The sequence below is a fragment of the Carcharhinus amblyrhynchos genome, unplaced genomic scaffold (genome assembly GCF_965287045.1).
Source record: "Carcharhinus amblyrhynchos unplaced genomic scaffold, sCarAmb.v2.hapA scaffold_68, whole genome shotgun sequence".
NCBI classification, from domain to species: domain Eukaryota; kingdom Metazoa; phylum Chordata; class Chondrichthyes; order Carcharhiniformes; family Carcharhinidae; genus Carcharhinus; species Carcharhinus amblyrhynchos.
Genome location: NW_027649808.1, coordinates 139494 through 166773, shown reverse-complemented (window position 1 = coordinate 166773; position 27280 = coordinate 139494). Strand labels below are relative to the sequence as shown.

Genomic DNA, 27280 nt, shown 5'->3' with positions numbered 1-27280 from the left:
TGAATATAGATGGTCAGGTGTGAGTATAGATGGTCAGGGGTGAATATAGATGGTCTGGTGTGAGTATCGATGGTCAGGTGTGAGTATAGATGGTCAGGTATGAATATAGATGGTGAGGTGTGAGTTTCGATGGTCAGGTGTGAGTATAGATGGTCAGGTGTGAATATACATGGTCAGGTGTGAGTATAGATGGTCAGGTGTGAGTATGGATGGTCAGGTGTGAATATAGATGGTCAGGTGTGAATATAGACGGTCAGGTGTGAGTATAGATGGTCAGGTGTGAATATAGATCGCCAGGTGTAAATATAGATGGTCAGGTGTGAATATAGATGGTCCGTTGTGAGTATCAATGGTCAGGGGTGAATATAGATGGTCAGGTGTGAATATAGATGGTCAGGTGTGAATATAGATGGTCCGGTGTGGGTATCAATGGTCATGTGTGAATATAGATGGCCAGGTGTGAATATAGATAGTCAGGTGTGAGTATAGATGGTCAGGTGTGAATATAGATGGTCAGGTGTGAGTATAGATGGTCAGGTTTGAATATAGATGGTCAGGAGTGAATATAGATGGTCCGGTGTGAGTATTGATCGTCAGGGGTGAACAAAGCTGCTCCGGTGTGAGTATAGATGGTCAGGTGTGAATATAGATGGTCAGGTGTGAGTATAGATGGTCAGGGGTGAATATAGATGGTCAGGTGCGAGTTTAGATTGTCAAGTGTGCATATCGATGTTCCGGAATGAGTATAGATAGTTAGGTGCAAATATAGATCGTCAGGTTTGAACATAGATGGTCAGGAGTTAATATAGATGGTCAGGTGTGAGTATCGATGGTCAGGGGAGAATATAGATGGTCAGGTGTGAATATAGATGGTCAGGTGTGAGTATAGATGGTCAGGTGTGAATATAGATGGTCAGGTGTGAGTATCGATGGTCAGGGGTGAATATAGATGGTCCGGTTTGAGTATAGATGGTCAGGTGTGAATATAGATGGTCAGGTGTGAGTATAGATGGTCAGGGATGAATATAGATGGTCAGGTGTGATTATAGATGGTCAGGTATGAATATAGTTGGTCAGGTGTGAGTATAGATGGTCAGGTGTGAATATAGATGGTCAGGTGTGAGTATAGATTGTCAGGTGTGAATATAGATGGTCAGGTGTGTGTATAGATGGTCAGGGGTGAATATTGATGGTCCGGTGTGAGTATAGATGGTCAGGTGTGAATATAGATGGTCAGGAGCGAATACAGATGGTCAGGTGTGAGTATCGATGGTCAGGTGTGAGTACAGATGGTCAGGCGTGATTATAGATGGTCAGGAGTGTATATAGATGGTCAGGTGAGAATATCGATGGTCAGGTGTGAATTTAGATGGTCAGGTGTGAGTATAGATGGTCAGGTATGAATATAGTTGGTCAGGTGTGAGTATAGATGGTCAGGTGTGAATATAGATGGTCAGGTGTGAATGTAGACGGTCAGGTGTGAGTATAGATGGTCAGGTGTGAGTATAGATGGTCAGGTTTGAATATAGATGGTCAGGAGTGAATATAGATGGTCCGGTGTGAGTATTGATCGTCAGGGGTGAACAAAGCTGCACCGGTGTGAGTATAGATGGTCAGGTGTGAATATAGATGGTCAGTTGTGAGTATAGATGGTCAGGTGTGAATATAGATGGTCAGGTGTGAGTATCGATGGTCAGGGGTGAATATAGATGGTCTGGTTTGAGTATAGATGGTCAGGTGTGAATATAGATGGTCAGGTGTGAGTCTTGATGGTCAGGAGTGTATATAGATGGTCAGGTGTGAATATCGATGGTCAGGTGTGAATTTAGATGGTCAGGTGTGAGTATAGATGGTCAGGTGTGAATATAGATGGTCAGGTGTGAGTATAGATGGTCAGCAGTGAATAATGATGGTCTGGAGTGAATATAGATGGTCAGGTGTGAATATCGATGGTCAGGTGTGAATATAGATGGTCAGGTGTGAGTATCGATGGTCAGGTGTGAATATAGATGGTCAGGTGTGAATATAGATGGTCCGGTGTGACTATAGATAGTCAGGTGTGAATAGAGATGGTCAGGTGTGAATATAGATGGTGCGGTGTGAGTATAGATGGTCAGGTGTGCATAGAGATGGTCAGGCGTGAGTATAGATGGTCAGGTGTGAGTATAGATGGTCAGGTGTGAATATAGATGGTCAGGTGTGAGTATAGATGGTCCGGTGTGATTATAGATGGTCAGGTGTGAATATAGATGGTCAGGTGTGAGTATAGATGGTCAGGTGTGAGTATAGATGGTCAGGTGTAAATATAGATGTTCAGGTGTGAGTATAGATGGTCAGGTGTGAGTATCGAAGGTCAGGTGTGAATATAGATGGTCAGGTGTGAGTGTGGATGGCCTGGTGTGAGTATAGATGGTCTGGTATGAATATAGATGGTCAGGTGTGAATATAGATGGTCAGGTGTGAATATAGATGGTCAGCTGTGAGTATAGATGGTCAGGTGTGAATATAGATGGTCAGGTGTGAGTATAGATGGTCAGGTGTGAATATAGACGGTCAGGTGTGAGTATTGATGGTCAGGTGTGATTATAGATGGTCAGGTGTGAATATAGACGGTCAGGTTTGAGTATAGATGGTCGGGTGTGAGTGTAGATGGTCAGGTGTGAGTATGATGGTCAGGTGGCAATATAGATGGTCAGGTGTGAATATAGACGGTCAGGTGTGAGTATAGATGGTCAGGTGTGAATATAGATGGTCAGGTGTGAATATAGACGGTCAGGTGTGAGTATAGACGGTCAGGTGTGAGTATAGATGGTCAGGTGTGAATATAGATGGTCAGGTGTGAATATAGATGGTCAGGTGTGAGTATAGATTGTCAGGGGTGAGTATCGATGGTCAGGTGTGAGTATAGATGGTCAGGTGTGAATATTGATGGTCAGGTGTGAGTATAGATTGTCAGGGGTGAGTATCGATGGTCAGGTGTGAGTATAGATGGTCAGGTGTGAGTATAGATGGTCAGGTGTGAATATAGATGGTCAGGTGTGAGTATAGATGGTCAGGTGTGAATATAGATGGTCAGGTGTGAGTATGGATGGTCTGGTGTGACTATAGATGGTCAGATGTGTATATAGATGGTCAGGTGTGAGTATCGATGGTCAGTTGTGAATATAGATGGTCAGGTGTGAATATAGACGGTCAGGTGTGAGTATAGATGGCCAGAGTGCTGAGCCGATGACCCTCCTGGTCTCCTCCAGTGGGCCCCAGCAGCCCAGATATCAGTCCTCAGCCACTTTGATTCACTCCATGTCATCTCAAGAAATGGCAGGAACAACAGCAAGATGGTCTATTCTTTCAATGGGAAAAAATCCCAGCTGTGCAGAGGGATCTGGGCGTCCTTGTGCAGGAATCTCAAGGAGTTGGTTTGCAGCAGGGGATGAAGAAGGCAACTGGAATTTTGTCCTTCGTTGCTGGAGGGATGGAGTTTAAAAGCAGTGAGGTTATGTATAAGGTGCTGGGGAGGACACATCTGGAGTTACTGTGGACAGTTTTGGTCTCCTGACTTGAGAAAAGGATATCCTGGGGGTGCAAAGGAGACTCACTGGGTCTCCCCAAACTGACAGAATTGTTCAAACAAGAGTTGGCCCTGACACAGATAACAGCCAAAGAGGTAAGAAATATTGGTGTAAAACAGGGACTGGGACAGGCCTCAGATGAGGAATGACAGAATTGGAGAAGATAGGGGGTGCTGGGGGTGCTGGGGGTGGGGGTAAAAAGAGACAAGACAGCGTTCGGGGAAGGAAAAGAAAAATAATAGCTCCAGAGGCAACACAACAGACCTTATTCCAGATGGATTGGCCATGATAAATGGCCCCTTAGTGTCCCAAAATGTGTAGGTTTAGTAGATTGGCCATGCTAAATTGTTCCTTAGTGTCCCAAATATGTAGGTTAGGTGGATTGGAAATGCTAATTTACAAGATTTGTAGGTAGGGTGGATTCACCAGACTAAATTGCCCCTTAATGTCCCAAAATGTGTAGATTAGGTTTATTGGCCATGCCAAATTCCCCATCGTGTCCTAAGATGTGTAGGTTGGTGGATTGGCCATGCTAAATTGCCCCTTAGTGTCCCAATATGCGTACGAGAGGTGGATTGGCCAAGCTAAATTTCCTTTAGCGCCTTAAGATGTGGATGAGAATTGGACATGTTAAAATCCCTGACACGGCCAAAGGTTGGGTGGATTGGTCATGCTAAATTGCTCCTTAGTGTCCCAAGCCATGTGTGAGAGATGGATTGGCTCTGCTAAATTCCCCTTACTATTCCAAGGTGTGTACGAGGTGTGAACTGATCTTGTTAAATTGCCGCTTTGTCTCCCAAGCAGTGTACAAGATGTGGATTGACCGCGCTAAATTCACTTTAGTGTTCCACAATGTGTACAGGAGGTGTATTTGCCTTGCTAAATTGCTCCTTCGTGTCCCAAGATGTGTACCAGAGCTGGATTGGCCATCCTTAGATGCTAAAGATGTGGATGAGAGGTCAATTGGACATGTTAAAATCCCGTTTGTGTCCCAAGCTGTGTACAAGAGGTGGATTGGCCATGCTAAATTATCCCTTATTGCTAAATTCCCCTGAGTGTCCTAAACTGACTAGGTTAGGTGGATTGGCCATGCTAAATTGCACATTAGTGTCCCAGACTATGTACAAGAGGAGGATTGGCCATGCTAAATTGCCACTTACTGTCTCAAAATGTGTTGATTCGGTGGATTGGCTCTGTTAATTTGCCCCTTAGTGTCCAAGATGTGTTGGTTACGTGGATTGGCAATGCTGAATTATCGCTTACTGTCCCAAGATATACACTAAATTTGGATTGGCCATGCTAAATTGTCTTTTAGTGTAGGGCACTGTTTAAAATCTCTGTTTAGTGTAGTTTAAAATCTCTGTTTAGTGTAGGACACTGTTTAAAATCTCTGTTTAGTGTAGGGTACTGTTTAAAATCTCCGTTTAGTGTAGGGCACTGTTTAAAATCTCTGTTTAGTGTAGGGCACTGTATAAAATCTCTGTTTAGTGTAGGGCACTGTTTAAAATCTCTGTTTAGTGTAGGGCACTGTTTAAAATCTCTGTTTAGTGTCGGGCACTGTTTAAAATCTCTGTTTAGTGTAGGACACTGTTTAAAATCTCTGTTTAGTGTAGGGCACTGTTTAAAATCTCTGTTTAGTGTAGGGTACTGTTTAAAATCTCTGTTTAGTGTAGGACACTGTTTAAAATCTCTGTATAGTGTAGGGCACTGTTTAAAATCTCTGTTTAGTGTAGGGTACTGTTTAAAATCTCTGTTTAGTGTAGGACACTGTTTAAAATCTCTGATTAGTGTAGGGTACTGTTTAAAATCTCTGTTTAGTGTAGGGCACTGTTTAAAATCTCTGTTTAGTGTAGGGCACTGTTTAAAATCTCTGTTTAGTGTAGGGCACTGTTTAAAATCTCTGTTTAGAGTAGGACACTGTTTAAAATCTCTGTTTAGTGTCGGGCACTGTTTAAAATCTCTGTTTCGTGTAGGGCACTGTTTAAAATCTCTGTTTAGTGTAGGGCACTGTTTAAAATCTCTGTTTAGTGTAGGACACTGTTTAAAATCTCTGTTTAGTGTAGGGCAATGTTTAAAATCTCTGTTTAGTGTCGGGTACTGTTTAAAATCTCTGTTTAGTGTTGGGTACTGTTTAAAATCTCTGTTTAGTGTAGGGCACTGTTTAAAATCTCTGTTTAGTGTAGGGTACTGTTTAAAATCTCTGTTTAGTGTAGGGTACTGTTTAAAATCTCTGTTTAGTGTGGGGTACTGATTAAAATCTCTGTTTAGTGTCGGGTACTGTTTAAAATCTCTGTTTAGTGTAGGGCACTGTTTAAAATCTCTGTTTAGTGTCGGGTACTGTTTAAAATCTCTGTTTAGTGTCGGGCACTGTTTAAAATCTCTGTTTAGTGTAGGACAATGTTTAAAATCTCTGTTTAGTGTAGGACAATGTTTAAAATCTCTGTTTAGTGTAGGGCACTGTTTAAAATCTCTGGTTAGTGTAGGGCACTGTTTAAAATCTCTGTTTAGTGTAGGGTACTGTTTAAAATCTCTGTTTAGTGTAGGGTACTGTTTAAAATCTCCGTTTAGTGTAGGGTACTGTTTAAAATCTCTGTTTAGTGTAGGGTAATGTTTAAAATCTCTGTTTAGTGTAGGGCACTGTTTAAAATCTCTGTTTAGTGTAGGACAATGTTTAAAATCTCTGTTTAGTGTAGGGCACTGTTTAAAATCTCTGGTTAGTGTAGGGCACTGTTTAAAATCTCTGTTTAGTGTAGGGTACTGTTTAAAATCTCTGTTTAGTGTAGGGCACTGTTTAAAATCTCTGTTTAGTGTAGGGCACTGTTTAAAATCTCTGTTTAGTGTAGGGTACTGTTTAAAATCTCTGTTTAGTGTAGGGCACTGTTTAAAATCTCTGTTTAGTGTAGGGCACTGTTTAAAATCTCTGTTTAGTGTAGGGCACTGTTTAAAATCTCTGTTTAGTGTAGGGTACTGTTTAAAATCTCTGTTTAGTGTAGAGCACTGTTTAAAATCTCTGTTTAGTGTAGGGTACTGTTTAAAATCTCTGTTTAGTGTAGGGTACTGTTTAAAATCTCTGTTTAGTGTAGGGCACTGTTTAAAATCTCTGTTTAGTGTAGGGCACTGTTTAAAATCTCTGTTTAGTGTAGGGCACTGTTTAAAATCTCTGTTTAGTGTAGGGTACTGTTTAAAATCTCTGTTTAGTGTAGGGCACTGTTTAAAATCTCTGTTTAGTGTGGGGCACTGTTTAAAATCTCTGTTTAGTGTAGGGCACTGTTTAAAATCTCTGTTTAGTGTAGGGCACTGTTTAAAATCTCTTTTTAGTGTGGGGCACTGTTTAAAATCTCTGTTTAGTGTGGGGCACTGGTTAAAATCTCTGTTTAGTGTAGGGTACTGTTTAAAATCTCTGTTTAGTGTAGGGCACTGTTTAAAATCCCCGTTTAGTGTAGGGTACTGTTTAAAATCTCTGTTTAGTGTAGGATACTGTTTAAAATCCCCATTTAGTGTAGGGTACTGTTTAAAATCTCTGTTTAGTGTAGGGCACTGTTTAAAATCTCTGTTTAGTGTAGGGTACTGTTTAAAATCTCTGTTTAGTGTAGGGTACTGTTTAAAATCTCTGTTTAGTGTAGGGCATGTCGTGGTTCCCCAGGACGACAAATGATTTTAGCCGATTAGAACAGAGAGTCTGAGTCTTGATCTTCCAAGCAGTAGACTTTATCCTCCAGTACAAGACAATAAAGCCAGGATGTCCAGAACCATCCAATGAATCATTCTGCTTACAGTCTTTTTATACACATTACAGCTCCATATCTCAGAACTCTTCTCTTACCCTTAGATTTCCTTGTTTTAACCATCATTATTTCTGGGCTAGCCCTTTATCTACCCTGCTTGAGATTGGTCCCTCATTAGTACATCTCTTTGCCCTTGAAACCATGGTAGTTCCAGTCTCTGCCCTTATCCAAACTATTCTGTTTCTACAATAATCGTGGTTTAGCTAACTTAGATCAATTAGTGAAGAAAACATGTTTATTTTACTCTCCTTTTTGCTATAGTCACGTATTAAGCTGGACAGCTGGACAATGTCCAGTGTTCCTCAGGAGGCTACTGTCTATATTCATTAATAAGTGTTTACTATACCAACTTTGGTGGGTTACATGGGTAATTATATTGGTTATATTTCATTCAGTCATATCAGTCTGACTACTATACTAATTACATTCGATAACGTACTTTGAGTGCCATGCCGGTTTCACTCCATCTCCCATTTTGAACCTGCTCCATCACACGTATTTCAATTACTAGTATTAGAGCAAATTCTCTTCCAATACTTAAACAACTCACTCAAGAAAAACGCTGAACATTTTGCCGTTCCGGTCTCTGCACTAAACTTTCTGAATCTCAGTGTGTTTATACAGCCGCCAGCACACTCTCCTTTAACTTGGAAGGTTCAAACAATCCGAGAACCTCGGACCCGATTTTCCTGATTGTTGTCTGTTACTCCACCTGCACCGAATTAAACAGCGGGGTTTATCTGTGTGTCTGTTTACAGGGAAAGCAGGTCCCACACCCTGCAGCAGAATGGCCCTGGAAACAAACATAGAACATTCCAGCGCAGTACAGGCCCTTCAGCCCTCGATGTTGCGCCGACCAGTGGAACCAATCTAATGACCCTCTAACCTAAACTATTCCAATGTTATCCATATGCCTAGCCACTGACCATTCGAACGCCCTTAAAGTTGGCGAGTCCACAACTGCTGCAGGCAGGGCATTCCACACCCTTACTACCCTCTGAGTAAAGAACCTACCTCTGACATCCGTCCTATAATTACCACCCCTTAATTTAAAGCTATGTCCCCTCGTGTTAGCCATCACCATCCGAGGTAAAAGGCTCTCACTGTCCACCCTATCTAACCCTCTGATCATCTTGTATGCCTCAATTAGGTCACCTTGTAACCTTCTTCTCTCTAATGAAAATAACCTCAAGTCCCTCAGCCTTTCCTCATAAGACCTTCCCACCATACCAGGCAACATCCTGGTAAACCTCCTCTGCACCCTTTCCAATGCCTCCACATCTTTCTTATAATGCGGCGACCAGAACTGTACGCAATACTCCAAGTGCGGCCGCACCAGAGTTTTGTACAGTTGCAACATGACCTCATGGCTCCGAAATTCAATCCCTCTACTAATAAAAGCTAACACACCGTACGCCTTCTTAACAACCCTATCAACCTGGGTGCCAACTTTCAGGGAGCTATGCACATGTACACAGAGATCTCTCTGCTCGTCAACACTACCAAGAGTCCTTCCATTAGCCCTATATTCTGTACTCCTGTTACACTTACCAAAGTGAATCACCTCACACTTTTCCGTATTAAACTCCATCTGCCTCCTCTCAGCCCAGCTCTGCAGCTTATCTATGTCCCTCTGCAAACTGTAACATCCATCCTCACTGTCTGCAACTCCTCCAACTTTGGTGTCGTCAGCAAATTTACTAATCCATCCTTCTACACCCTCATCTAGGTCATTTATAAAAATGACAAACAGCAGTGGCCCCAAAACAGATCCCTGAGGTACACCACTTGTAACTGAGCTCCAGGTTGAATATTTCCCATCAAACATCACCCTCTGTCTTCTATCAGCTAGCCAATTCCTGATCCAAACTGCTAAATCACCCTCAATCCCATGCATCCGTACTTTCAGCAGTAGCTTATCATGGGGAACCTTATCAAACACTTTGCTAAAATCCATGTACACCACGTCAACTGCTTTACCCTCATCCACCTCTTTGGTCACCTTCTCAAAGAACTCAATAAGGTTTGTGAGGCATGACCTACCCTTCACAAAACCATGAAGAGTAGGGGAGTAATGGTAATGGGGGACCTAATAGTTAGAGGACAGACTCTTGGTTCTGTGGGTGTGAATGAGTCTCCGGGATGGTAGTCTTCCTCCCTGGTGCCAGGGTCCTGATGTCTCTGAGCGGAGAGAAAGCATCCTAAAAAGAGGGGGAAATTAGACAGGCATCATTGTCCACATCTGTTCAAATGACATCGGCAGAAAGGGCAGGGAGGTCATGCAAGAACAATTTAGGGAGTTAGGAAGAAGAGTAGAAAGCAGGACCTCTAGGGTAGCAATCTGTATAGACAGAGATATAGATACAGATAGGCTGGGAAATCGGGCAGACAAATGGCAGATAGAATTTAATCCAGATAAATGTGAAGTGATGCATTTTGGTTGATCTAATGTAGGGGGGAAGCTATACAATTAATGGCTGAACCATCAGGAGTATAGACACACAGAGGGATCTGGGTGTACAAGTCCACAGATCCTTAAAGGTGGCACCCCAGGTGGGCAAGGTGGTGAAGAAGACATATGCCAGGCTTGCCTTTATTGGACGGGGCATAGAGTGTAAAAGTTGGCATATGATGTTGTAGTTATATAGAACGATGGTTAGGCCCCGTAGGGCCCTGGTGTGATTGTTGTCAGTGCAGACTCGATGGGCTGAATGGCCTCTTTCTGTACTGTCGGGATTCTATGATCCTGTGAGCTGAGCAATTCTTACCCGAGTCTGGGTGTAAATAAATTCTGATGGCTTTACGAATTTGTGCTTAATTGCGTTAAGTGTGAAAGAAAGTTCTTAATTCACTAAGTCAGTGATTATATGTAGAATTTTCCATTGTTTCTTTGTTTACAACAGTAAAATTATTAAAACAAGTTTATGAACACAAACGTCTGTGGCTGGTAGATCTGAAAGAGATTTGAAAAACAAGCACAGACACTTTTCTCTTGCGATGAAATAGTTATTTATTAGGCAAACAAAGTGCAGCTACTTTGCCCACCATTGAAATAGTAACACATTGAAGGTCAACATAAACTATCTCATAGTGATATCTCAGCGTTCAACTAAACTCAACCGTCCAATCTGCTTTGAGCTCAGCTCGAGTCACGCCATGTCAAGCTGGATAAACCCAAACCACTTGAACCAATGCAGAAACAAAACTGACCCATTGGATTCCATTCAACCCAAAATAATGCAACACTTAAAAAAGCAAGACCATCGTGTCACCGCCGGGAATTACTGGAGCTTTCAATCCAAGCTGAAGGCAGCCTTATGGACAAAGCTTCATTGTGAATAACTCCGGTGCTTTTTTAGGTTTAGCTCCCATACTTCACAGATTGGCAATGTTTAAAATGAGAAAGAATGCCTTTTTCTTTGTTCCACACGATGCTAGAAATAAGAGATATTTAGGCCAAATTCACCTGTTAAAACAGCAATGTCATGATGCTGAAGAAGGAAAGGGTTAATGAACTCTGTAATGAACTTTGTAACATGAAGAGATTTGTACGGAGCATTGAATGACTTGTTTTTGTGTATCCCAGACAATAAGAAAAGCAGCTGTCCTTTTTGCCGTACATAAGTTTATGATTTTCCCAGCTAATTGTGTTCTAATTCAGCCAGGATCCATTCTGTGTCTTTTAATAGTGTGTTCTACACATTTTTTTTGTGATCGGATAACAATAAATTCATACATAACTATTATCGATATAAATCCTTATCAATATAAATTGCTCTACAGGTACCTTCGAAACGTAAAATTGTGATTCAGGCCCCTGTACCCTTGTACGTCAGTTCGTGCAAAACCTGTAATCTTGTATGCTGTACGGCGGCTAAACAAATTGCAGATGTGCGTCACATAGAGGGATAGAACAGAGACAGCCGAGGCCTTGAGATACAATGACACGGACAACACAAATGACAAGATCACCAAGGCAGCAACGTTTGTGAGAAACTGCACTGTGGACGTGACCAGGGGCAGGAGTATGTACATAAATATCTGTAACCTGTATTCAGGGAGAAGTCCAGAGAACAGCTGTTAGGATCGTGACTTCACCCACAAGCTTGTGAAAAATTAAACCACTGCACTTTGACTCACTACTAGTCCCTGAGGTGTATTTTACCTATTGTGTAGATTCAGAAAGAGTTTTTTGAATGGTGGGGAAGTCCAGAACTAGGGCTCATAATCTGAGGATCAAAAGCCTTTTGGGACTGAGGTGAAAAGCCATTTCTTCCCCCTGAAAGTGGTGAATGTGTGGAATTCACTACCACAGAAAGTCAGTCAAAGTCAAAACTTTGTGTGATTTCAAGAAGAAATTGGATATGGCTCTTGGGGTTAAATGGATCAAGGGATATGGGGGGAAAGTGGGGATCAGGAAATTGAACTTAGAATCTGACATGATGATAATGAATGATGGAGCAGCTCAAATATCCGAATGGTCTCCTCCTGCTCCCAGTTTCTATGTCTTTATATTAAGAAAAACATCAGTGAAAATATGTCTCAAAATGACAGAATCCCTTCCCTTGTCTTCAGGGAATTTTCGAATTAGAAACTCCGCTGTGATTGTTAAGAGATTTGGAGCATTAGCTTCTGACTTTGTTTGTTCACCGATTGGAAATAAGTCCAGGCACCAAGGGACCCTGTTTCCCCTTCCCATAAATTAGGGGTTCCTCCTAAAACGTAGAAGGCAGAATTTTTTCCAACACACACCAAACCGGCTGGATTGAACAGAGGAGAAAATATCTCCAAGTTTTCTGATGAGGCTCAACATCCTTTCGGCACTTAACAAGGTCAAAAAGATTTACTTCCCCATCCTGGCTGCGATTGGGGTCCCGGGTAAGTCACTGCCTGTCTCCAGGGCAATCTAGTATCCTGGAATGATTGGATAGCGTTGTGAGCATTGACCAATGTGAACTGAACTTACATTCTTTCTGTCTTCTTATCTTTTTCTCTCTCCTTTCTTTTGTTCTCGCTCTCTCTCTCTCTTTCTTTCTCTCTCTCTTTCTTTCACTCCTTTTCTTCCTTTCTTCTTTGCTTCTTTATCTGTCGCTCTTTCTCTCTCTCTCTCTCTATCTCTGCTTCTTTCTCTCCCTTTCTGTTTCCTTCTTTCTTTCTTTTCTTTCTTCCTATCTTCCTTTCTGTTTATCTTTTTTCTGAATTCCTCTCCCTTTTTTTCCTGTTCTCTCTTTCTTAGTCTCTTTTTCTCTCTTTCTCTCTTTTTCCTCCCTGTCCTTCTTTCTTTCTTTCATTTTCTCTCTCTCTTTCTTCCTGTCTCTCTTACTTTCTTTCTCACGTTCTTTCTTTCTCTCTCTCTTTCTTTTTTTCTTGTTCTTTCTCTTTCTGTCAATGTTTTTTTTCTTTATGTCTTTCTTTCTTTCTTTCCATCTCTCTTTTTTCCTATCTTCCTTTCTATCTTTTTTCTACATGTCTGTCTTTCATTTTTTTCTCTCTCTTTTTCCTAATTCCCCTTTCTCTCATTCTCTCTTTCTCCATTTCCCTCTTTCTTTCTCCCTGTCTCTCTTTTGACCTTGCTTACGCTCTTTCTTCCTCTCTGCCTTTCTTTTTTTCTCATTCTCTCTGTCTTTCTTTCTTTTATCTTTCTTTCTTCCTGTCTTTCTGCCTCTCTCTCTCTTTCTTTCTTTCTCTTTTTCTCCATTTCCCACTTTGTTTTCTCTCTTTTTCAGTTTATATCTCTCTTTCGTTCTTTCTTTCTTCCTTTCGTTTTATCTTTTTTCCTTTATCTATTCCTTCCTCTCTTTCTTTCTTTCTTTTCTTCTTTCTTTCTTTCTTTCTTTCTTTCCTTGTCTCTTTCTCTTGTTCTTTCTCTCTTTCACTCTATCTCACCCTCACATTTTCTCTTTTTCTCACTTTCTCTTTCTTTCTCTCTTTTCCTTTCCTTTCTCCCTCTCTTTCTTTATTCCTCTCTTTCTTCTTTATTTTCTCTTCTTTTCACAGTCCCTTTCCGTCTTTCACTCTCTCCCTCACACTTACTCTTTCTCTTTCTCTCTCTCTCTTTCTTTCTCTCTCTTTCTGTCTTTCATTCATTCATTTATTCTGTTATCTACACGCTCCGGCACATCGAGGCTCTTCAACAGTGAACTGACATCTCTCCAGGGTCTGCAGCGATGAAATATAATATTTTGTAATATTTACCATCTAACACTGTGTCTTGTATCTGGGTTGGGAAATAGTGCGATTCACAAAATGAGTGATATAAATTATAGAATTCCCACGGTGCAGACGGACGCCATTTGGCCAATTGAGCCTGCAGTGACTCTCCGACAGAGCACATTATACAGACTCTATCACCATAACCTCATGCATTTACCCTAATAATTCCCCGAGTATACTGATATTTGGTCATTAAGGGGCAATTTAGCGTGGCCAATCCATCTAACCTGTAAATCTTTCAACACATTAGTGTTACCCTCCCTCCCTTCTCTAACCAAAAAAAAAGGTGACTGTGAGAAGGTAAATTGAAGGTAAGAGTTTTATAAATGTCCTTATATAATTGAATTGGTGCTCGGAATGTCGGCCAGTGGGGTTAAGTGCTGCACTTGTGAGATGTGGGAGAACCAGAACACTTCCAGCACCTCGGACGACTGTATCTGCAGAAAGTGCACCCGATTGGCAGCTCCTTCCAGACCTTGTGGATAGGTTGGAGCAGCAGCTGGATGCACTTAGGAGCATGAGGTTGGTGGAACGCGTCATGGTTTGGAGCTTTAGAGACACGGTCACACCCAAGGTGCAGGCAGATAGATGGGTGACTGCTAGAAGGTGATTGATGTCAGCTAGTGGTGAGCGGGAGGTTTAAAGAGCCGGCCACTCGATACTGTGGGCAGCGGAGAGAGAGGGAGCAGAGTGAAGGCTGAAGGGCTTTGGCTCATAGTGGGCTTTGGCAAGAACAGGCAGAGGCGAGAGTAGGTTTTTGTTTTTGGAAAGTTTATTTTTTTTTAAGAAACAGGAAATGCCAGGCGAGATGTTGGAATGCTCCTCTTGCAGGATGTGGGAGATCAGGGAGACCGTCGGTATCCCTGACGACAACACCTGCAAAAGATGCATCCCACTGCAGCTGTGAGCAAAATGTGTTAGGGAACTGGAGAAGGAGCTTGGCAATCTCCGTCTAATTCGGGAGAATGAGAAGTTTATAGACAGTAGCTTGAGGGAGGTAGTTACCTATCAGAGCACAGGAAATTGGGTTACTGTAAGGAGAGGGAATGGAAATGTGAAAGGACAGGCAGAGCAGGGTTCCCCTGTGGCCATTCCCCTCCACAACAGGCATACGGAATGAGATACTGTAACAGGGCATGATTTACCTGGGACAAGCTACGACAGCCAGATCTCAGATACTGAGTCTGGTTCGGCAGCGCAAAAGGGTGGGAGGGAGAAGAGGAGAGCGGTAGTGATAGGGGACTCGATGGTCAGAGGCACGGACAGGTGGGTCTGTGGTCGGGACAGAGACTCCCGCGTGGTTTGTTGCCTCCCGAGTGCCAGGGTCAGGGATGTCTCTGATCGGGTGCACAGTGTTCTAAACTGGGAAGGTGATCAGCCAGATGTCTGGTACACATCGGTACCAATGACGTAGGTAGGAAGAGTGAGGAGGTCCTAAAGAGAGAGTATAGAGAGCTTGGAAGGAGGTTAAAAAGCAGGAGCCCGAGGGTAGTAATCTCAGGATTGCTGCCTGTACAACATTGCCAGTGAGGGTAAGAGGAGGATGCTTGGGTAGATGAACACGAGGCTGAGGAACTGGTGTAGGGGGCAGGGTTTCCGATTCTTGGATCATTGGCACCTCTTCTGGGGCAGGTGGGACCTGTACAAGAGAGACGAGTTACACCTAAACTACAAGGGGACCAGTATACTCGCAGGGAGGTTTGCTCGTGTTATTGGGGAGCGTTGACACTAGATTTGTAGGGGGATGGGAACCGGAGTGCCAGAGCAGATAGTGGAACAGGGGTAAAAGAACGGGTTAATTCAACCAGAATCACCAATGGAAGGGTTGAGTGTGGTGGAAATAATCTTTTGAGGTGTGTCTGTTTCAATGCCAGGAGTATTGTGGGGAAGGCATGAGCTGAATGATTGACAGGTGGAAATATGACATTTTAGACATTAGAGACACTTGGCTACAGGAGGGGCAGGACTGGAAGCTCAATGTTCCAGGGTTCCAATGTTTCAGGGGTGATAGAGGCAGAGGGATAAAAGGTGGGAGGGTGGCATTGTTGGTCAGGGAGAATGTTACTGCGGTACTCAGGCAGGATAGAGGCCCTCTGGGTGGAGCTGGGAAACAGGAAGGGTCTGACCACATTAATGGGGTTGTATTATAGAACACCCAATAGTCAGTGAGAATTGGAGGAGCAAATCAGCAGAGAGATAGCTGACAACTGCAAGGAGTTGTGATAGTCGGGGATTTTAATCTTCCACATAGAGATCGGGGTTCACATTCTGTATACCTGAAAGAGACTCTATGATGGTATCTTGTCTCCCTGGTGCCAGGGTCCAGGATGACTCTGAACAGGCAGAAAGCATTCTGAAGGGAATGGGAGCACAGGGGAAGGAATCTATACGTGGATCCAGAGGAAATTGGAGAGGTATTAAATGAGTACTTTGCGGCAGTATTCATAAAAGAGTAGGAAATGGTGGATGATGAGTCTGGGACAGGGTGTGTAGGTAGTTTGAGTCATGGTCAGATCTAAAAGGAGGCGGTATTGAGGTTCTTGAGAAACATTAAGGTAGACAAGATCCCAGGGACTGATGGGATATACCCCAGAATACTGAGAGAGGCAAGGAAGGAAATTCCTGGGGCCTTGCTAGAAATCTTTATATCTTCACTGGCTACAGGAGAGGTCCCAGAGGGATGGAGAATAGCCAATGTTGTTCCTTTGTTTAAGAAGGGTAGCAAGAATAATCCAGGCAATTACAGGCTGGTGAGACTGACGTCAGTGGTTGGGAAATTATTGGCCAGAATTCTTCGAGACATGATTTCTTCCCAGTTGGAAACACGTGGCCGTATTAACGAGAGACAACATGGTTTTGTGAGTGGGAAGGAGGTCATGTCTCAGTAACTTGAACAAGATTTTTGAGGAAGTGACAAATAGAATTGATGAGGGTAGGGTAGTGGATGTTGCCTACATGGATTTCAGTAAGGCCTTTGACAAGGTCCCTCATGGCAGACAGGTGTAGAAGGTGAAGTCACATGGGAGCTGGCAAAGTGGATACAGAAATGGCTCTGCCATAGAAGACAGAGGTAGCAGGGGAAGGGTATGATTGTGAATGGAAGACTGTAACCATCGACATTCCTCAGGGATCACTGCTGGGACCATTGCTGTTTGGAATATGTATAAAAGATTGGAGGAAAATATGACTGGTTTGACCAGCAAGTTTGCAGACCACACAATGTTTGATGGATTCACGGATAGCGATGAACATAGAACATAGAACATAGAACATTACAGCGCAGAACAGGCCCTTCGGCCCACGATGTTGCGCCGACCAGTTACAAAAACAATGACCCACTAGCCTATACCAATCCCTTTTCGTCCATAAACCTATCCAGAGATCTCTTAAACGCCCCCAAACTAGACGCATTTACAACTGCAGCAGGCAGGGCATTCCAATCCCTCACCACCCGCTGGGTAAAGAACCTACCCCTGACATCCGTCCTGTAGCTACCCCCCCTTAATTTAAAGCCATGCCCCCTCGTGCTAGCTTTCTCCATCCGAGGAAAAAGGCTATCACTATCCACCCTATCTAAACCTCTAATCATCTTATATGTTTCAATAAGATCCCCTCTTAGCCGCCTTCTTTCCAACGAAAACAACCCTAAATCCCTCAGTCTCTCCTCATAGGACATCCCCACCATACCAGGCACCATCCTAGTAAACCTCCTCTGCACCCTCTCCAACGCCTCCACATCCTTCTTGTAATGCGGGGACCAGAACTGCACACAGTACTCCAAGTGCGGCCGCACTAGAGTAGTGTACAGTTGCAACATTACACTGCGACTCCTAAATTCAATCCCCCTACCAATAAACGCCAATACACCGTACGCCTTCTTAACAACCTTATCTACTTGATTCCCAACTTTCAGGGATCTATGTACACACACACCTAGATCCCTCTGTTCATCCACACTATTCAAAGTCCTCCCGTTAGCCCTATACTCGACACATCTGTTGCTCCTACCAAAGTGAATTACCTCACACTTCTCCGCATTAAATTCCATCCGCCACCTCTCGGCCCAGCTCTGCAACCTATCTAAGTCTCCCTGCAGACTATGACACCCTTCCTCACAATCTACCACACCTCCAATTTTGGTGTCATCAGCAAATTTACTAATCCACCCAACTATACCCTCATCCAGATCATTAATAAAAATTACAAACAACAGTGGCCCCAAAGAATACAGGAGGATATTGCTTAGTTGGAGATGTGGGCGGAGGAATGGCAGATGGAGTTTAATCCGGAGAAATGTGAGACAATACATTTTGGAATGTCTCATGTAGTAAGTTGCAGAACCCTTTGGAGTATTGATAGACAAAGAGATCTGGGTACACAGGTCACTGCAAGCGGCAACGCAGATGGAAAAGATAATCACAAAGGCATCAGCCAGGGCATTTGGTTCGAAAATTGGCAAGTCGTGTTGTAGCTTTATAGAACATTAGTTAGGCTGCACGTGGAATATAGTGTTCAATTCTGGTCTCCCACACTACCAGAAGGATATCGAGGCTTTGGAGAGGGTACAGAAAAGATTTACCAGGATGTTACCTGGTATGGAGGGCATTAGCTATGAGGAGAGGTTGGAGAAACTTGGTTTGATCTCAAAGGATTGACAGCAGCTCAGGGCCAAACTGATTGAAGCTCACAAGGTTTTGAGGGACATGGACAGAGTGGCTAATCAGGAGCTATTTCCACGGTGAGAAGGGTCACTTGCTCAGGGGGGCAAGCTGCGAGGGGCAAGGTTAAAAGGAAATGTACGAGGCAATTCTTTTACAGAGAGGGGGCTGGTTGCCTGAGACCACTTGAAGAAGAGGGAGTCCCCTCGAAAGCTAGTGAGTTTACTATCAAATAAATCAGTTGGACTAAAACCTGGTGTTGTCAGACTTTTTACTGTGCCTGAGACTCACCAGGGGGAGGCAGTGGAAGCAGACAGTGAACTATAAGGGGCGTCTGGACAAATACATGGATAGGGTGGGAACAGAAGGACATGATCTCCAGAAGAGTAGGGGGTTTTAGATCAGTCGGGCAGTGTGGTGGTACAGGCTTGGAGGGCTGAGAAGCCTCTTCTTTGTTTTTTTGTTCTTTAATATCCTCACTGCCTTTGGAAATGATTGCTGATTCCTGAACCCATATCCCCTCCACTTCACACCCTGTTTCCCATCCCCTGAACGCTATTCTTAACACCATAAGAAAAGGAAGTGGGAATGAGCCACGTGACCGTTCAGGCCTGCTCGTCCGTTCATTTTGATCATGACTGATCATCAAACTCAATATCCTCCCCCCCTACCTCCCACCTCATAACCCTTCACCCCTTTAGCCCCAATTTAGGAGTCGCAGTGTAATGTTGCAACTGTACACTACTCTAGTGCGGCCGCACTTGGAGTACTGTGTGCAGTTCTGGTCCCCGCATTACAAGAAGGATGTGGAGGCGTTGGAGAGGGTGCAGAGGAGGTTTACTAGGATGTTGCCTGGTATGGTGGGGAGGTCCTATGAGGAGAGGCTGAGGGATTTAGGGTTGTTTTCGTTGGAAAGAAGGCGGCTAAGAGGGGATCTTATTGAAACATATAAGATGATTAGAGGTTTAGATAGGGTGGATAGTGATAGCCTTTTACCTCGGATGGAGAAAGCTAGCACGAGGGGGCATGGCTTTAAATTAAGGGGGGGTAGTTATAGGACGGATGTCAGGGGTAGGTTCTTTACCCAGAGGGTGGTGAGGGATTGGAATGCCCTGCCTGCTGCGGTTGTAAATGCGTCTAGTTTGGGGGCGTTTAAGAGATCTCTGGATAGGTTTATGGACGAAAAGGGATTGGTATAGGCTAGTGGGTCATTGTTTTTGTAACTGGTCGGCGCAACATCGTGGGCCAAAGGGCCTGTTCTGCGCTGTAATGTTCTATGTTCTATGTTCTATAATTGCTGTATCAAATTTCTTCTTGAAAAAAAAGTCTCAACTACTTTCCGTGGTAGTGAATCCCAGACACTCACCCCCTCTGGGTGAAGGGATTTCTGTTCACAGAACGCTACAGAGCAGAAACAGGCCCTTCGGCCCATCGAGTCTGCACTAACCACAATCCCACCCAGGCCCTATCCCCATATCCCGACACATTTACCCACTAATCCCTCTAACCTACACATCCCTGGACACTAAGGGGCAATTTTAGCCTGGCCAATCAACCTACCCCGCACATCTCTGGACTGTGGGAAGAAACCGGAGCACCCGGAGGAAACCCATGCAGACACGAGGAGAATGTGCAAACTCCACTCTGTTGAGGTAGTATGGGCAGAAATTAGAAATAGGAGAGGAGAGGTCACCCTGTTGGGAGTCTTTTATAGACCTCCAAAAAGTTCTAGAGAGGTTGAGGAAAGGATTGCAGAGACGATCCTGGTTAGGAGTGAAAGTAATAGGGTAATTGTTATGGGGGATTTTAACTTTACTAACATTGATTGGAATTGCTATAGCTCTAGCTCGTTAGAGGGGTCAGTTTTTGTTCAAAGTGTGCAGGAAGGTTTTTTGACTCAATATGTAGATAGGCCAACTAGAGGTGAGGCTATATTGGATTTGGTGCTGGGAAATGAGCCAGACCAGGTGCTAGACTTGGAAGTTGGTGTGCTTTTTGGTGATAGTGACCACAATTCGGTTACGTTCACCTTAGTGATGGAAAGGTATAGGCATGAACCTCGGGTCAGTAGTTTTAGCTGGGGGAAGGGTAATTATGAGGCCATTAGGAGAGAATTAGGAAGCATTGGTTGGACTAGGAGATTACAGGGACTAGGAACGTCTGAAATGTGGAGTTTTTTCAAGGAGCAGCTACTGTGGGTCTGTGATAGGTATGTCCCTGTCAGGCAAGGAGGAATTGGTAGGGCTAGGGAACCGTGGTGCACCAAAAAAGTTGATTTCTTGGTTAGGAAGAAGAAGGAGGCTTATGTTCGGATGAGGCTTGAGGGCTCGGGTAGTGCAGTAGAAAGCTTTAGATTGGCTAGGAGGGAGTTGAAGAGGGAGTTAAGAAGGGCTAGAAGAGGGCATGAGATGACTTTGGCTGATAGGATTGAGAATCCTAAGGCGTTCTATAGGTATGTCAAGAACAGAAGGTTGGTTAGGGCAAGATTAGGGCCAGTTACAGACAGTAGGGGGAAGTTGTGTGTGGAACCGGAAGAGATTGGAGAGGCATTGAACCATTATTTCTCTTCGGTGTTCACGCAGGACGATATGAATGTAGCTGAGGAGGTCACTGGGGTGATGGGGTGTAAAATAGAAAGTATTGTAGTTGATACAGAGGATGTGTTGGATATTCTAGATGGGTTGAAAATAGATAAGTCCCCTGGTCCAGACGGGATTTACCCTAGGATTCTATGGGAGGCAAGAGAGGTGATTGCAGAGCCACTGGCTCTGATCTTCAGGTCGTCGTTGGTCTCTGGTATAGTACCGGAAGATTGGAGGACAGCGAATGTTGTCCCATTGTTTAAGAAGGGGAGCAGAGACTTCCCTGGGAATTACAGACCAGTGAGTCTTACTTCTGTAGTGGGCAAGGTTTTAGAAAGAATTATTAGGGATAGGATTTATAGTTATTTGGAGAGTAATGAATTGATTAGAGATAGTCAGCATGGTTTTGTAGCGGGAAGGTCGTGCCTTACTAACCTTATTGAGTTCTTTGAGAAGGTGACCAAAGAGGTTGATAGGGGTAAGGCAGTTGACGTGGTATATATGGATTTTAGTAAGGCGTTTGATAAGGTTCACCATGGTATGCTTCTGCAGAAAATGCAGATGTATGGGATTGGTGGTAATTTAGGTACTTGGATCAGGAATTGGTTAGCAGATAGGAGACAGAGGGTGGTGGTTGATGGTAATTATTCATCATGGAGTTCGGTTATGAGTGGTGTGCCTCAGGGATCTGTTTTGGGGCCACTGCTGTTTGTAATCTTTATTAATGATCTGGATGAGGGTATAGTTGGGTGGATTAGTAAGTTTGCTGATGACACCAAAGTCGGAGGTGTGGTAGATTGTGAGGAAGGGTGTCGAAGTTTGCAGGGTGACTTGGACAGGTTGCAGAGCTGGGCCGCGAGGTGGCGGATGGAGTTTAATGCGGAGAAGTGTGAGGTAATCCATTTCGGTAGGAATAACAGATGTGTCGAGTATAGGGCTAACGGGAGGACTTTGAATAGAGTGGAGGAGCAGAGGGATCTAGGTGTATGTGTACATAGATCCCTGAAAGTTGGGAATCAAGTAGATAAGGTTGTTAAGAAGGCATACGGTGTCTTGGCGTTTATTGGTAGGGGGATTGAATTTAGGAGTTGCGGCGTCATGTTGCAACTGTACACATCTCTGGTGCGGCCGCACTTGGAGTACTGTGTGCAGTTCTGGTCCCCACATTACAGGAAGGACGTGGAGGCTTTGGAGAGGGTGCAGAGGAGGTTTACCAGGATGTTGCCTGGTATGCAGGGGAGGTCCTATGAGGAGAGACTGAGGGATTTGGGGTTGTTTTCACTGGAAAGAAGGCGGCTAAGAGGGGATCTTATAGAAACATATAAGATGATTAGAGGTTTAGATAGGGTGGATGGTGATAGCCTGTTTCCTCGGATGGAGAAGTCTAGCACGAGGGGGCATGGCTTTAAATTAAGGGGGGATAGCTATAGGACGGATGTCAGGGGCAGGTTCTTTACCCAGAGGGTGGTGAGGGACTGGAATGCCCTGCCTGCTGCAGTTGTAAATGCGCCTAGTTTGGGGGCGTTTAAGAGATTGGTGGATAGGTTTATGGACGAAAAGGGATTGGTTTAGATTAGTGGGTCAATGTTTTTTTTTAAAAATAAGACTGGTCGGCGCAACATTGTGGGCCGAAGGGCCTGTTCCGCGCTGTAATGTTCTATGTTCTATGTTCCACACAGACAGTGACCCGAGCCGGGAATTTCACATCAATTTGAAAATTTTTACCCCTTATCCTCAAACTCTGACGCCTAATTTTGGGTTCCTCACCATCAGGAACATTCTTTCTGAATCTACCCTGCCTCTGATTTGAAAATAATTGGATTTATTATTGTCTCATGTATTAGTATACAGTGAAAAGTATATCGACAAGTCATACTGTTCTTAGAGAAGGAAAGGAGAGAGTGCAGAATGTAATATTCCAGTCATAGATCGGGTGCCGAGAAAGATCAACTCCGTGTGAGGTCCGTCTTTTCAATAGTTTGATGGCAGCAGGGAAGAAGCTGTTTTTGAGTCGATTTGTACGTGTCTTCAGAACCTTGTTTCTTTCTCCCGACAGAAGGAGGTGGGTATGTCCGGGGTGCCTGGGGTCCTTCATTCTGCTGGGCTGTTTCTCCACTGCAGTGGGAAGTGTAGACAGAGTGAATGGATGGGAGGCTGGCTCCCACCATGGACTGGGTTTCATTCACCACCATTGGTATTTTCCTGCAGTGTTGGGAAGACTAGGAGCCCAGACCGAGCTGTGATACATCCAGAAAGAATGCTTTCCATGGCGCATCGGTAAAAGTTGGTGAGAGTTATGGTGGGCTTGCCAAATTTCCTTAGTCTTCTGAGAAAGTAGAGGCGTTGGTGGGGCTTTCTTATCTATAGCATCACCATGGGGGTAAAGGTTGTTTGTGTCCTTTACAGCTAAATCTTAAAGCTCTCAACCATTTCCACTTCATCCCCATCGATATAGACAGAGGAATTGTGGAAGAGATTATTGTTGTCACACCAGTTCACTCGATTCTCGATCTCATTCCTGTGCTCCTTCTCATCATTGTTTGAGATCCGAATCACTGTGATGGTTTCTTCAGCAAACCAGGAAATCGGGTTGGGGGAGAGTTTGGGCACACAGTCAGAACTAAGGAGTACATTGGAGATTGAAAACACAGCCTTGTAGGGCACCAGTGTTGAGGATGATGGTAAAGGAAGTGTTGTTGTCTGTCCTTACTGATTGCAGTCTGTTAAGGAGTTCAGAATCCAGTTGCAGGGGGATCCTAATTCTGTTGAATTTTATAAGTGTCTATGAGATCCCCTTCTCCCTCGTTTAACCTCCAATGAATATAACCCTATCCCAGTTAATGTCTCCTTGTATGACAGTTCTTCCATCCCAGGAATCAGCCAGGTAAATCTTTGTTGTACTCCCTCTATAGCCTTCCTCAGATAAGGACATCTAAATTGTATACAATATTCCAGATGTGGCCTCACCCAGGCCCTGTCCAATTGCACTCAAACACTGCATGGGAGCACAGTGGTGGAGGCGCAGTAGGACAGTGGGTTAGCACTGCTGCTTCACAGCTCCAGGGTCCTGGGTTTGATTCCCGGCTCGGGTCACTGTCTGTGTGGAGTTTGCACGTTCTCCTCGTGTCTGCATGGGTTTCCTCCGGGTGCTCCGGTTTCCTCCCACAGTTCAAAGATGTGTGGGTTAGGCTGATTGGCCATGCTGAGAAATTACCCCTTAGTGTCCAGGGATGCTTAGGTTAGAGGAATATGTTAAGAGGGTTTAATATGTAGGGATATGGGGGCAGGGCCTGGCTGGGATTGTGTTCGGTGCAGACTCGATGGGCCAAAGGGCCTCTTTCTGCACTGTAGGGTTCTATGATTCTATCGCTCTTCCAATTCTCAAATCTTCACAATATAGAGGCCAATTTATCATTTGCCTTCTCTCCTGCCTGCTGGAACTGCAACGCTTGTTTTCACCAGCTGGAGCATGGGGACCCCTGGGTCTGGTTAGACATTTCCCTCTTCTAATTCACAGCCAGTCACTTAATAATCTGCCTTCCCATTTTTCTACCAAAGTGGATAAATTCACATTTGTCAAATTATTCTTGTAAAATAGCCCTTGATTTCACACATTAACCTCGAATTCCTTCTATTCAATGCCTCTCGTGAAATGAAATTTCATTCAGGTTACGCTGCAACTGCACAGAAACTTAGTTCGGCCTCATTTGGAATATTGTGCACAATTCTGGTCACCACAATACTAGAAGGATGTGGATGCATTCGGAGAGGGTACAGGAAATCTTTGCCTGGATGTTGCCTGGTCTGGAGGGTGTTAGCTATGAGCAGAGTTTCAACAGGCTCAGTTCATTCTCACGGGAATGAAGGAGTTTGAGGGCTGAGCTGTTATATTAGGGGTGGCCCGGCGGCACAGTGGTTAGCACTGCTGCTTCACAGCTCCAGGGTTTGGTTCCTGGCTCAGGTCACTGTCTGTGTGGAGTTTGCACATTCTCCTCGTGTCTGCGTGGGTTTCCTCCGAGTACTCCAGTTTCCTCCCACAGTTCAAAGATGTGTGGGTTAGGCTGATTGGCCGTGCTGAGAAATTGCCCCTTAGTGTCCAGGGATGTGTAGGTGGGATGAATGGTTATGATATGTAGGGATATGGGGGTAGGGCCTGGGTAGGATTATGTTCGGTGCAGACTCGGAGGGTCTCTTTCTGCACTGTAGGGTTCTATGATTCTATAAGATTAGGAATGGTGTGAACAGACTGGTGAGTCAGATGCTTTTTTGGAAGGTTCAAAATTCAAGTACCAGGAAATGTAGTTTTAAGGTTCATGGGGAAATGTTTCGAGGAGATGTGTGAGGCAGGTTTATTAAAACAGATGCTGGTGAAGGTCTGGAATGCGCTGCCCAGGGAGGTGGTGTGAGCAGGCACAATACAGACATCTTAGGGGCAACTAGACAAATACATGAATCGGATGGGAATGGAAGGATACAGACTCTGTAATCGCATAGGGTTTAGGCTGATATCCTGATCAGCGCAGACTTTGAGGGCCTTTCCTAGGTTCTACTGCTCATTGTTCTTTGTTCTTCCATTGGGAGAAAGATATAAAATTCTGAGATCGTGTACCAACGGACTCAAAAAAACCTTCGTCTATGCATTCTGCATTTGAACGAGCAACTTTGATGACAGTCTGAAAAATAATTGCACTATTTCTTCATCTTCTTTGCAGTGAACATTGTAACGATTGTGATCCTTTCCCGTGGAAAATGTGGTCTCTCTAAATCTGTCACTCGTTACCTGGTGGCCATGTCAGTGGGGGATCTGCTGGTCATTATCCTCGACCTGATATTGAGACAGATTCCCATTGTTTATTGGCAATATTTTTCCTTTCTGCTATTCCTCCCCGTGTGTAACATCCACGCCGTCCTGCTTTATGCAGCCACTGACTGTTCTGTCTGGTTCACCGTCACTTTCACCTTTGATCGATTTGTGGCCATTTGCTGCCCCAAGCTGAAAAGTAAATATTGCAGTGAGAAATCGGCAGCTGTGGTTCTGGGGACAGTGACGGCGCTGAGCTGTTTAAAGAACATTTTCTGGTATTTTATGTTGACTGGAAAGTATTATGTCATGAACTTTCCCTGGTTTTGTTATTCCACATGGGAAGTTATGGGATCTCCTGTCTGGGGAACAATCGAGTTCATCCACCACATCCTAAACCCGGGTGTCCCATTCATCCTGATTCTGCTACTCAATGCATTCACCATCAGACACATTTTAATGAGCAGCAGAGCCCGCAGGAGACTCCGGGCTCACAGCAGTGCAGAGAATCACCGAGACCCAGAAATGGAGAGTCGAAGGAAATCCATCATTTTACTATTTGTTATCTCAGCCAATTTCATTCTGTTATGGTCAACATTTATGGTTTATTCTATTTGGAGGCGGATGTATGATATGGGGTTTCAGTCAGTTTGGTTAGATTCTTATGTTCAAGAATTGGGCTTTGTGCTCCAGCTCCTGAGTTGTTGCACAAACACTGCTATTTACGCCGTGACCCAGACCACATTCAGAGAGCAGTTGAAGAATGTGATCAAATACCCAATCATTCAATTCTGCAAATTATTCAATGATGGGAATGTCCAAATCTTATTTAAAAACTTATAATCTATCACACCAATTGGACAGGAAATCAACCCTTTGTCATCACCTGCCTCCCATTTGCCACACAGGGGAAGTAAGACAGGAAGATGGAAAGAGAGATAAACAAAGAGTGACAGGGAGAAAGAAAATGATAGACAAAAGAAAGACAGAAAAAAAGAAAGACAGAAATAAGGGGAGAAAGGAGGACAAAAAAAAACGAAAAAGAGAAAAATAGATAGAAAAAAAATGACAGAGAGTCAGAGAGCTTGGGACAAAACGAGGGAACTACAACAATGGAGACAGAGTGGGAGATGGTGAGGTAGGAAGTAAGACAGTTGGCAAAATAGACATAGAGAGGGAGAAAAAGGAACAAAGTGAGATGGGGGAATGAAAATAACACGAAGAGAGAGAGAGACAGAGAGACAGAGATAGAAGTGGGGTGGGGGGGTAAGAGAGAGAGAGAGAGAGAGCGAATGAAAGAAATATAATCAGAGAGGGAAAGACCCACAGTGAGAGCATGGGAGCAGAGGGGGAGAGAGAAGCAAAATCTGAGAGAGAGAGAGAGCGAGAGAAGAGAGACAGTGATAGATTCACAGAGGATTCAGGAACTGCAGAGACGGAATAGATGAAACATATTCCATCAGAACCTCACAAAAGCTGGTGTGTGTCTGAATATTCAGTTCTATTATTCTATTCTATTCCATTCTACTCCATTATTCAGACTATTGTTAACAGGAGCTACTGTCGAGTGCAGATGTTTAATCTCGGAGAGTAGGTGCTCATTTACTCCTCCACAAATTAAAAAAAAGATAATCAAGCTAAACAGTGAAGAGGTAGTGGGACAGATTGGTGA

General features: G+C 44.0%; 1 protein-coding gene across 1 annotated transcript; it reads left to right on the top strand.

Annotated features, from left to right (window-relative positions):
- Positions 1 to 13924: 13924 nt before the first annotated feature.
- On the top strand, positions 13925 to 26451 carry LOC145337731 (putative G-protein coupled receptor 139). The gene is made up of 2 exons (XM_080182570.1): positions 13925 to 14000; positions 25520 to 26451. The coding sequence occupies exons 1-2, from the start codon at positions 13925 to 13927 to the stop codon at positions 26449 to 26451; spliced, it is 1008 nt and encodes a 335-aa protein (XP_080038696.1).
- The last annotated feature ends 829 nt before the right edge of the window (positions 26452 to 27280 follow it).

What these genes read in the sequence shown, in the direction of transcription:
- LOC145337731 (XM_080182570.1), top strand. Translation starts at nt 13,925, where the DNA reads ATGTCGGCCAGTGGGGTTAAGTGCTGCACTTGTGAGATGTGGGAGAAC. An exon ending in TTCCAGCACCTCGGACGACT is followed by an intron (nt 14,001 to 25,519) that starts GTATCTGCAGAA and finishes TCTTCTTTGCAG; the next exon opens with TGAACATTGTAACGATTGTG.